Consider the following 12,294-nt stretch of genomic DNA (forward strand, 5'->3'; position numbering starts at 1 on the left):
AAATAAGAGTAAACTATGAATTATGAACATAAAGATCGGCCAGGTTTATAACTCCTACTAAACATTAATCTATTTTTTTCTGGGACTAAATTTAATTTGAAAACGCTTACTGTGAGTTAGTGGGCAAGCAACTGGGAATTGTCAAGCTATAAAACGGATTGAAAGGATAAACACGGAGATGATATGAATTTTAATATTAATGGACACTCTCTTATCAAATAGAGATATTAACCAGTTTTAACTTCTAGGCCTAACAAAACAAAAAAGAAATCCTTTTCTTGATCTTTATGTTTTGTCCACATGGTATCTGTCTCCTCCCCAACTCATATGACCTATTTTTTATTTTTATTTTTATTTATTTATTTTATTAATTGAGAGGGGGTTTCTTATTTTAGTAGGTGACATTATTAACCGGCAAATACTATTATTAGAGATGGAAAGTATCAAACGTGAAACTTAATCGCCTTCCACATGATTCATTCACTATGTATGAAGTTTCATTTTCTTGTTCTTTTTGGGGGGAGGGAGATAAGTAAATTCAAAAACTAAGCATGTATATTATAATTATTTAATTAAAATATAGCTGTTCTACAATCACTGCAAAAGCAAGGCAACATTTCTTTGTCATCCAACCTTTATCCCTATTTTGGTCCCCAAAATGAGGATTTTCCCATTTTCGGGACAACTTACTCCAACCATTCCCCCATTTTTCCCCAAACTTTTTTATATTCTTCTCTCTCTTCTATATTATATTATTATCTTTCATTTCAATTTCATTTTTTAATTTCCATTAAACAAATTCCATCTTTTATTTTTATTAATTTGTAATTTCCATAATTAAAACAATTCCATAAAATTTTAAATAATATAATTTGTAAGCAATTATTATAGATTAACTAATAATTCAAATAAAAGTGAAATCATTGCGATACAAGATTAATTAAATACATATTACATAACGATAAAATTCATTCGAAATACTACATAAATATTCAACTCCAACCTCTAGTATTCTCCCATAAATGATCTATTAATGCATTACGAAGTGCAAAATGAGCATATTTGTCTTTAATTCTTCTATGTCGAGCTAAAATTTTTGAAATCGCTGATTTTCATCTACTGTCATTTCTACTGTTGGAGGTGGACCTTCCAAATCATCTTGAATTGGTGCATTAAGATCACGCTCATTCTCGATTATCATATTGTGCAGTATAATACATGTAGTCATTATATCATGTAGCAACATCAAATATTTTATAAACGTGACGGTCCTTCAGAGCAAGACATTGTGAGTATTTATTTTGTAGTTACATATACTATATTTGTATATATTTACTTATTGTTTTCCTTATCTTTTTTTAAACATTGCAGCTTACACAAGCAAAAGCTTTATTTATGCAAGATCCAAACTTCAAAAAAGGATTTAAATTTGATCATGTGTGGGCTCTAATGAAGGATTTTGAGAAGTTTAACGATGGCAATGTTGAAAGAAAAAAAATAAGAAAGCAAAATGATGCTAATATATCATCGGACTCTGAGGCTCGTGCCCCTGATTCACCCTGTGTATCATCTCCTAACTTATCATTTTTAGTAAATTTAAATGAGGATATTGCGGGTGATTCTACACCATCACAACGACCAAGTGGGGTGAAGAAAGCAAAAATGAAGAGAAAAATCGACGATGGTTATATGAAGATAGTCGAATCACAAAATAATCGAATTGTTGAGGCGATGAATAGTGCAACTTAGACAAAAAGAAACAAATGACATTGAAAGAGAAAAAATAAGACTAAAAGAATTGAAATATGATCGTAAAATTATGTCCATGGATGTGGATTCTGTTTTGGATCTAGTTCTTCGTGAATATTTCCGGCAAGATCAACAACAAATAATGTATAAAAGAAATCAATAACCACAACAATCATCTGCCCCATTCACTCATTACTATAATAATTTTAGTGTACTTGAAAATGACACGCATCGCTACTAAATTATTATGTTATTTAACGTAGTTTCAATTTTAATGTATTTTAATTTAATGTATTTTTAATTTTAATGTATTTCTAATTTTAATGTATTTTAATTTTAATGTATTTTAATTTAATATATTTTCAATTTTAATGTATTTCAATTTTAGCAACATCAAATATTTTATATTTGCACCTTTCATTTTTTGTGATGGTTATATCTTTTTCATACAATTATAACTCATAATAAAATTAACTACCAATTTTACATAAAAAAAAATAGATGCACGATAATTAATTTTTTAAAATTATACGTCAAAGTTAAGATAAAAAATTAATTAGGTAAATATATTATATAAACATAATTAAGTATATATAAAAAGATAAATTAAAAGATTAAATAATAATAATAATAATATTTTAATGAGGAATAGTGAATGAAAAAATGAATAGTGTGTCCCCAAATTTGGGGAGACGCTATTCACTCCCCATTTTGGGGACAAAAATGGGAGAGGGTTGGAGTGAAATTTTTCCATTTTTGTCCCCAAAAATGGAGAAATCCTCATTTTAAGGACAAGATTGGGGTTGCTCTTGATGAATCTAACTGAAATACCACATATTAATGCTAAGTTTATTTTAGTACCATTGCTGCAAAGAAAGGTGCAACGTTTTTTCTTTCTTTATAAGATGGATCTAATTGAAGTATGACTTAATCGCTCAAAATTGAAATATATTATCGTAGTACAATCGCTGTAAAATCCATCAATCTTTTTCTTGTGAATTGTGACCGTAGAGTTTCAGAGATAAAGAAAAAAGAAGAAAAAGTATATACTACTATTATTTAGTTTGCCCTCTTAGAATTCGAGTTGATACAGTCATTTGTCGAATATAAAGTGTTCGATTTTTGTGTTCATTGGATGCACGAGAAATATCTTGTCACTAAAACCCTTTAATTTATAAAAGTTTGTAACTAATTATAAATGATTAGAGTAAGGTAGTGCACAAAGAATCCTTGAATTTTTAATTAGGTAAACACTTTGATTTCGAGCAAAAGAAAAGAGGATTACCTTGAACTCTTGAATCTTTATACATATAGATATAGTCACCGTCAGCGGTGTACAGATGAAAATGACAAATCGCACCAATCCGATAATTCGAGTCAAATCGAGAAAAAAAATCCGATTATAATTTGGTTTAATTTGGTTTGGTGTTGGAAAAAATAACCCCGATCATATTTGATTTGGTTTGATTTTAACTAAAAAAAGTCAATCCGAAACCAGACCAACCCGACATTATATGACCACTAAAAGAAAAATAAGTTATACATTTTATCTAAACCATGGAAAAACTAAAAAATAGATATCTAACACTATTTTCATTCATAGTACAATTGAATTGAATATCTTTTATTAGCATTAGTATTGATTTGATTTTGGTTTAGGATTTATTTGAGTTACTAATATTTATGGACTATAAAACTTATTGGAGCATCCAAAAATTATAAGCCCAAACTTGAGATATTACGTTAAAAGATAAATAAATAATAGTACTTATTAGTCATAATTTTAAATTATGTTTGTTTTCATTATTGCTTATTAACAATATTTATTTTATGTGATTTTATTATCTTTATTGTTAAATATTTTAGTACAAGGCCATGATTCATCTCATATTTATGTTATTTTATTGAAAAATACTTTATATAGTTCTGTCTTACTAGAATTAAAGAAATATTTGGAGCACTAATTTTACGTTTTGTGCTATGAAGACTTTATGAAAAAAAATCGAAAAAATCCGAGAAAAATCTAGATTAAAAAACCCGACTTTTATTGGTTTGATTTGGTATTTTGATTTAATAACCCGATACAATTAATTTGATTTGATAATTAGAAAATCTGAACCAACCCAACCCATGTACACCCCTAATCACCGTAACACTCCCATAAGGTGTTGGTTGAACACTGCAAAGTTTGTCGAATATTACTATTGGCGAAACTTTTCTTTTAATGCATTTTAGACATTTTCTAATTATAGATTATAACTTACACTTTCGGCAAAAATAAGAGCAATTTATGCAGCAAATTAGCAGCTGTAAGAGTGATTTTTTTTCGCCCAAATTATTTGACTTAGCTAAAACTGTGGCTAGCTTATACAGTAGCCTTCCTTTCCTTTTGTGGGAACAATTAACAAATATTCAATAAGTGATCTTGGTTATGTATTCACCTTAAATGGTGGTGCAGTGAGTTGGAAAAGTTCCAAACAAGCTACAGTAGATGATTCAGTGACTGAAACAGAATATATAGCATCTAGTGAAGCGGCTAAGAAAACGGTATGGATGAAAAAGTTCTTAATTGAACTTGGTGTGGTCCTTCAATAGAAGGCACAGTTCCATTGTTGTGTGACAATACTGGAGCCATTGCTCAAGCAAAAGAACCAAGATCACACCAAAAATCCAAACACGTTCTGCGAAGGTATCACTTGATAAGAGAGATCATTGAACGTGGAGACGTCGAGATTCAAAAGGTTGATGGAAAGAAAAATGTTGCACACTCATTCACTAAAGCTCTTGGAACAAAGGAGTTATGACAAGTATAAGTAGAAATTAGAAATGAAATACAAGAGCGATTGGCTCTGATGCAAGTGAAAGATTATTAGGAATATATTATATATGCCCTAAATTCAATCTCATTTACGAAACGGAGTTAAATTAGGAAAGCATCGCTATGTTCTAAATGAGAAGCATCATATAATAAAGAATAGAAGATAAACATGTTGGATAAGTATCTCATGTAACACGAGTTGTATAAAATAAAGCTATTGGAGCGAAAGAGTACTGAGCCACTTTTTTTGTCCTTTCATTATTATTATTATTATTATTATTATTATTATTTTGTTTTCTTAATCATATGGAACCACCCAAAAATATTTTCTTAAAATCATTTGGCTTTTGAGTTTTAAGTTATATATATTGTGATAATGTAATTATTTTCTACTCTAGTAGATTGTCAGTTTTACTAGGTTATCCGTTACTCATATTTTACATGAACAATATATTATGATTACTTTATAGGTGACTGTAAAAATGTTTTACTCCATGAATGAATAGAATCAGAGCTCAAAGGTGAAAAGCAATTCCCCTTCCCACCAACCAAAAGCTTTTCTTTCTGTCTCTTAACACTACTAAGTTGTAATATTATAGTGGTAATATTACTCCACTCGGGTATGGTATTTTACGCGTTAAAATTTTGGTGTCTTTGTTATTCTCTCGTGTTGTTGTTATTTATCGTGGATATTATTCCTGGGCGGGATTATTATTATTATTATTATTTTCCCAGCATAAAAATGCTTGTGCATGTTGGTAAATCTTATATGTAATCATCTAAGTTGACATCGGTACTTTTTGCACACCTTTTGTGTATATATGATTTTAGTTTGGTTTTAAAGCTAGCGTTTGGACATAGATTTGATTGAAACTTGAGAAAAGAGTTTTTGAAGTTGTGCTGAAAAATGTATTTTATTTGAAGAAAAGTTAAAGTTTTGTGAGTGGAAGAAAAAAATTCATCCAAAAATTGCCCTAAACAAGTTTTAGGGAAATTTGAAGTTTTTGAAATTTTTTCCTCCAAAACATGATCATATTTCATAAACAAATAATATTTTTTAATTTTTTTTTTTCCATCCCATTTCTTACCTCAGTACTAAACAACCAAACATGGCGATTCATACTTCCACCCTCTCCATCTCCATACTCGTAATGCTCATGTTCTCCGCCGTAACATCATCGGCGGAGGACATGTCCATTATAAGCTACAACGAAAAACATCACACGAACGGCGAGTCAACGGTCTGGCGAACAGACGATGAAATCGTGTCTTTGTATGAATCTTGGCTAGTTGAACATAAAAAAGTGTATAACGCCTTAGGAGAAAAGGACAAGCGGTTCCAGATCTTTAAGGACAACCTTAGATACATCGATGAACAGAACTCTGCGCCTGAAAAAAGTTACAAGCTGGGTTTGACTCAGTTTGCAGATTTGACCAACGAGGAGTACAAGTCCATCTACTTGGGTACTAAGCCCGATGGTCGTAGTAGGTTGTCGTATACCCAAAGTGACCGTTATGCCCCCAAGGTCGGAGATAGTTTGCCGGATTCCGTTGACTGGAGGAAGAAAGGTGTTCTTGTTGACGTCAAAAATCAAGGACAATGTGGTATTTTCCTTTCGTACTCTGCCTTCTTCATCTCTGCACCTCTTACTTGTTTTTGTTTTCCTTTTTGTTAATACTTATTTTCTGTTTAACATTTGTCAATGCTTTCTTTACTGATGGCTTTGATGGAAATTCGGAAAATTTAGTAGTTTGCTAGGGTAAGGGATTCAAATGATCACAGTGTCATAAGTTTTAACCTAAGATCAATGGCAAGTTCAGTTGACCCTTCATTATTGTTAATTTTAGCTAAGGTTAAGCATGTTTAATTTTTAAATTTTCTGATTGCTTTGTTGGTATTGCTGTTTATTGTTATTTAATTCCCTGCTTTTTACCTTTCGTGGGCCTTTTTTCCTCTTTACCTTTGTATCTTTTGGGGTCTGTCAGAAAGTGTCTCTATACTTTATCTAGATGGGGTAAGGAGATTCCACACGATGGGATTTCAGTGGATTTGTTATTGTTGTTGTTAAGTATGATAAATTAGGTTAGCAGGACTTTTGCTCCAATTTCCGCATCTAATTATGGCAATATAAGTAATGTTTTTTCCCTTGAACAAAACACTATGTTCATCAGTATGTATTTTTGTGCAATTGTTTTGGCAAATTATGCAGCCTTGATTGATTGGATTATCTTCCATTTTATGCATAAATAAATGCTGAAGAAATAATGATATTTTTATATTACGTAAAGCAACTAATGATTTTCGTCTTAATTGTGTTACAATTGGGAAATGAAATAGGGAGTTGCTGGGCTTTCTCAGCAGTTGCTTCAATTGAAGCAGTAAACAAGATAATGACAGGTAATCTGATCTCGTTATCTGAACAAGAGCTGGTAGATTGTGATACTGCCGATAACCAAGGCTGCCAAGGGGGTCTAATGGACGATGCCTTTAAATTCGTCATTCAAAATGGAGGAATAGACACTGAAGAAGACTACCCCTACAAAGCCAAAGATGGAAAATGCGATCAAGCAAGGGTCAGTATGGTGTTCTCTGTCTTAAAAGGGATTATTGGAAATGAACTAAATACAAGTTATGACTATTAATATTTTGTTTGAAACAATTATAGAAAAATGCCAAGGTTGTCACCATCGACGGGTATGAAGATGTTCCTGCTAATGATGAAAAGGCACTGAAAAAGGCCGTCGCGGGTCAACCCGTCAGCGTTGCTATCGAAGCTGGCGGCAAAGACTTCCAGCACTATAAATCGGTATTACTTCAGATTTGCCTATTGTCAATAAAGTTGTTATCTTTTTGATCGAATTAGCCAGTATTTACACGGATTCAACAAATATTTCTGTATTTTCAAAGTCACAATGAGTTCAGTATTAAAAAATTTAAATGTTGATCCTATTAAGTTTAAATCTTGGATCCGCCTATGCTCCAGGGTATCTTTACCGGAAAATGTGGTGCAGCAGTGGACCATGGTGTGGTTGCAGTAGGATATGGTAGTGAAAATGGCATGGATTATTGGATCGTGAGGAACTCATGGGGTGCTTCGTGGGGAGAAAATGGTTACCTCAGGATGCAGCGAAACATTGGCAACCCCAAAGGTTTGTGTGGTATTGCTACAATTGCTTCTTACCCTGTAAAGACAGGCCAAAACCCCCCAAAACCAGCTCCATCTCCTCCATCACCAGTCAAGCCACCCACTCAATGTGATGATTATAACGAATGCCCAGCCGGAACAACGTGCTGCTGTGTCTACAAGTATTATAACTACTGTTTTGCTTGGGGTTGTTGTCCCATGGAAGGAGCTACTTGCTGTAAAGACCATAACAGTTGTTGCCCACATGATTATCCTGTCTGCAATGTTAAAGCAGGCACCTGCTCAATTGTAAGTGATCTCTGCTTGTTATTGTTAGATTGTCGCACATTGATTAAGGGAATGGGTTCTTTGGCAATTCTCATCTCATGAGCTAGATTTTTGTTTGAGTTAGGCCAAGGTTTAACTGGTAAAGTAGCTATCATATGTTCGAGCTTTAGAAACATTCTCTTGCAAAAATGCAGGGTAAGTTTGCGTACAATAGGTCCTTGTAGTCCGGCCCTTCTCCGGACTCCGCGCATAGCGGGAGCTTAGTGCCCCGTGCTGCCCTTTAGTTAGGCCAAGGTTTATCTTTTAACAGTTTTGTTCAGAAGGATATGGTTGTTTCATTTACTTACGTGATTGTGTTTTAAATGTTGTTGGTACAGAGCAAGAACAATCCACTAGGAGTCAAAGCAATGCAGCACATTCTTGCCAAACCTATTGGAACCTTCGGAAATGAGGGAAAGAAGACCCCTTCTTCTTGAAACTGTCTCAAGCTAAAATGCTGAGGGATGAGAGAGTGAGTTCGGGCTAATGGAGGATGACTTGATATCTTCATTTGGTCACTGAATTTGCAAAACCTCATTTCCAACAGCTGAAAGTTTATAGGCATTTCCAAAAGGGAGGATTACAAAGATGCTGATGATGATTTCTGTATAGTGCTTCTTTAGTGCTTGAAATGCACTAGAACAAGATTGAAGAAGAGATTATTGTTCTGCTATTTCTGATTTATGTAAATAGTCATTATTCCTTTATCAGGATGACTAATGTGCTACTTTCACCATGCAGTTTATTATTCCATGTGGTGCTTGTACTTTCCTTTCACTAATAATACCTGAGACTATAATTTCCACACCTTTAAGACAAGTGTCCTAAATTCTGAACTTTTCTGCAAATTTATTTTAGCACCCATAGTCTATAGAGTATAGACTATGCACAGTTAATTGCTCTTTTGGTCTCTCTATACTTGTGTGGTGCCATTGTTCATTTGTTTCTATGTATTTATGTTAAGTAACTGGTTCAGCCTTTCTTCCTCTCAGTCCAGGAGAAAAACCAGCAGACTAACATTTCTTTATCACTATATCTTATACTGTAGCTAACTTCTAATCTTCCTGTTACAGATGGCATTTCAGAAATTGTTTCTTTGAGAAATTACTAATGTGTCGATAAAAAAAAACAGGCAATCTTAGTAGTTAATGCGTTTAGTAGCTTACCAAAGAAAGCATTTAAGATTCATTTCATTTGTCCATTTCTGATTAAGATGCATACACAGAACGTGGACATTACTTTCCTCCATAAGCAAATACAAGAAGATTCAAAACTAAAGCTTCAATCTGCATTCAGCAGCTGCTATTTTTCCTTCCTAGAGAGAGTTATCACTACAATATGTTGCCAGGTAAGAGCCAAGAAATTATATTGATTGTTACATTAGTTGTGTTTTTCTTTAACATAAGTTGGGTGATGAGTCCTGTTAAAGTCAAGGAAAGCCACAAAAAAGGCAAGAAGAATTTACAAGTGTTCATATTAGCAGGACAAAGCAATATGGCTGGAAATGGAGGAGTCCATAGGCAAATTGAAAATGGGGTTGTCACCAATCTAAGTTGGGATGGTTTTGTACCTCAAGAATGTAAACCAAATCCAAAAATTTTACGATTCAATGCAGCTGGAAAATGGGAAAAAGCTCATGAGCCTCTGAATTATGGGATTGATTGTTTACTCGCTTGTGGACTCGGACCTGGAATGGCTTTTGCTAATGAGATACTTAAAAAAGATCTTGAATTTGGTGTTATAGGTTTAGTACCTTGTGCTAAAGGAGGGACACCACTACATAAATGGAGACGTGGGTTTAGTCCTTATGATTCTTTGATTAGAAGAGCAAAATTTGCTGTCAAAGATGGAGGAAATATTAGGGCATTATTTTGGTATCATGGGGAGAGTGATGGTAAAGCAAAGAATACATCTAGTTTGTATAAGAGAAACTTGGAGAACTTCATTCATGACTTGCGTAGTGACTTACATGCTCCTACCCTTCTCATTTTCCAGGTACCGTCGGACATCCCTATAACATTCATTCTTTGTAATAACATTTTACTATAATGACCAAGTTTTTTTTAAACCAATTTTTCATGTTATGTTATAATATTTGTTCTCTATAACAACACTTCACTATAATATTAAAAAAATATCGGAACAAACAATGTTATTATAGAGCGATTTGATTGTACTCATTGTGATCTTCAACATTTTACACGAAGAATGTTCAACCTTTTTACACTTTATGCATGTTAACCTATTATAGTATTGTTAGCTGCATTATTTTTCAAGTTACTAGTCCCGTTTATTATGGATTAATACCTGTAATTATTTTTTTGGTGACTGAAAATGTAAAATTCTTTTAAAGTATTAGTGTGTTAGAAATTGCATATCAACTTTGCTCTTGCTACTGTCAAAATTTTCACATTTTCCTAAAGGCTTTTTGTTGTAGTTAGTCCCTGTACAATGTTATTGTGTTTATCAACAACAACAAACTCAGTAGTTTCCCACAAGTGGAATCTGGGGAGTGTAAAATATACGCACTCACTAGTTCCCACAAGTGTTTATCACCAAAAAGATATTTGCATGTTATTTATTGCTCTCTCCATCCGGGCAGATTGTCACTATTGCTATACGTTATTTGGAGAGTCAAATAAATTTTCTTCAATTATGAGTTTTAGACATTTTTTATGTATTTCTTACTAGATATTGTGGTTTATAATAAATACTTTTTATGCTAGCGTGGCTTTAAAATCAACTAATTATTACAATATATACAGGTTATCATACCATACCCAAAAGAACCATTTGTAGGGCCATATATAGAAGAAGTGAGAGCAGCTCAATTGGGAATTAACATCTCAAATGTGATCAAGATAGATGCAGAGGGACTAGAATTGGGTCCAGATGGCCTTCATCTCACTACCCCTGCCCAAGTTCAACTTGGTCATATGTTTGCTCATGCATTTCTCAGATTTAATAATTTTTCCTTTCTAAATAGATATGTTTTACCTTTTAATATATTATCTTAATTTTTTCAGCATTATACGAAATTCAGAAACCTTGTGTATGTTGCTCCTTCTGAGACATGTTTCTAAAATTCATGAATTTCTTTTCAATCAATTTATTTTCATATATTAAGTCTCTATTGTTCTTAAACAGGTCATATGAAATCTTAAAAGAGGGCCGTCATTGACATGTTAATCATAGACATAACTAGGGGTGGCAAAATGGTTAAAATACTCATTAATTAGCGAGCATCGGGTGACCAATGATTCTGGTGTATTGGTAGAAAATAAATAATACACGTGAAATTATATGTAGCTAACAGGGCATGATACGTGGATCACTAAGAAGATGACAACTGGAGTGTAATAATTAAAAGATGCACGGGTTACAAGAGGTATGAACAAATCACTCACGAGATGAAAGGACGCAGTTGCTCGAGCCTAAATTGTAAAAATGGAGAGACACGGATGAAATGAATCAAGACAATAAAAAGGGAAGATTCACGAACTTCCAATTAATGAGGAAGAAGAATCGGAACCGTTACAGAATCTTCATGGACAGTTACGATCGCCAATTATAAGGGTTCATTCAATTTCACTAATGCTCATAATGACTCGGATATAAAAGGAATGAAACGTTATATTTGTAAACCCCTATATAAGGGAAGAGAATTTCACTTGTAAAGGCGCGTTCTGATTCTTACTGGAATACAATTACTTTCTTTTATTTTCAATCAATTATTTCCATATTTCTTGTCATGTTTATTTCTTTTCATATAATTGAGAAAGTACGGAATTTCTTGATTATCAATAACCCGAGTTCTTCTAAAAACAGGCTTTGACCGAGAATCTTATTTTTTGGTTAAACAAATTGGTTCTGTTACCGAAAATCTGATAATCTTTTTACTTTTCAAATCTTTCTCTCACACAACCAAATCATATCAACTGTCAATGACCACAACCAACAGATAGAAGGAACTCCAGTTCCATCACCTCAGGGATCTCCACACACTTCTCTAGAGGGAACACCTGAAAGATCTGCTACTCACACGAATAAACAACATGGAGATGAGCAGACCGTTGAGCAGGAAGCCGTGAAACAGTTGATCGCTGAATACGTGAATAATGCTCTCCAAGCTTTCGTGAGGGGACTGTCAACTGTACCACCTAGGGGTGTTCAAAACCGAACCGAAATCGAAAACCGAACCGAAATCGAAGTTTAATGGCTTATTGGTATCGGGTTAACGGTTTAACGGACATGAAACAGATTGAAAATTTTCTA

The 12,294-nt window shown here is 33.2% G+C and overlaps 2 protein-coding genes across 3 annotated transcripts; both read left to right on the forward strand.

Annotated features, from left to right (window-relative positions):
- The first annotated feature begins 5,676 nt into the window (after positions 1-5,676).
- LOC107768587 (low-temperature-induced cysteine proteinase-like) lies at positions 5,677-8,456 on the forward strand. Its single transcript, NM_001324985.1, is given in 5 exon segments — positions 5,677-6,172; positions 6,906-7,141; positions 7,234-7,374; positions 7,552-8,001; positions 8,358-8,456. Coding segments are annotated over 5 exon segments (1,422 nt in total).
- A 522-nt stretch (positions 8,457-8,978) lies between these two features.
- Positions 8,979-11,678, forward strand: LOC107768588 (putative carbohydrate esterase At4g34215). Of its 2 annotated transcripts, XM_016587712.2 has the most exons (3): positions 8,979-9,367; positions 9,503-10,014; positions 10,785-11,677. In XM_016587712.2, the coding sequence occupies exons 1-3, from the start codon at positions 9,358-9,360 to the stop codon at positions 11,034-11,036; spliced, it is 774 nt and encodes a 257-aa protein (XP_016443198.1). In that variant the 5' UTR covers positions 8,979-9,357; the 3' UTR covers positions 11,037-11,677. The 2 variants fall into 2 exon arrangements, with proteins under 2 accessions (XP_016443198.1, XP_016443197.1); XM_016587711.2 differs by having other exon boundaries at positions 8,979-10,014; positions 10,785-11,678.
- Positions 11,679-12,294: the final 616 nt, after the last annotated feature.

The sequence above is a fragment of the Nicotiana tabacum genome, chromosome 12 (genome assembly GCF_000715075.1).
Source record: "Nicotiana tabacum cultivar K326 chromosome 12, ASM71507v2, whole genome shotgun sequence".
NCBI classification, from domain to species: domain Eukaryota; kingdom Viridiplantae; phylum Streptophyta; class Magnoliopsida; order Solanales; family Solanaceae; genus Nicotiana; species Nicotiana tabacum.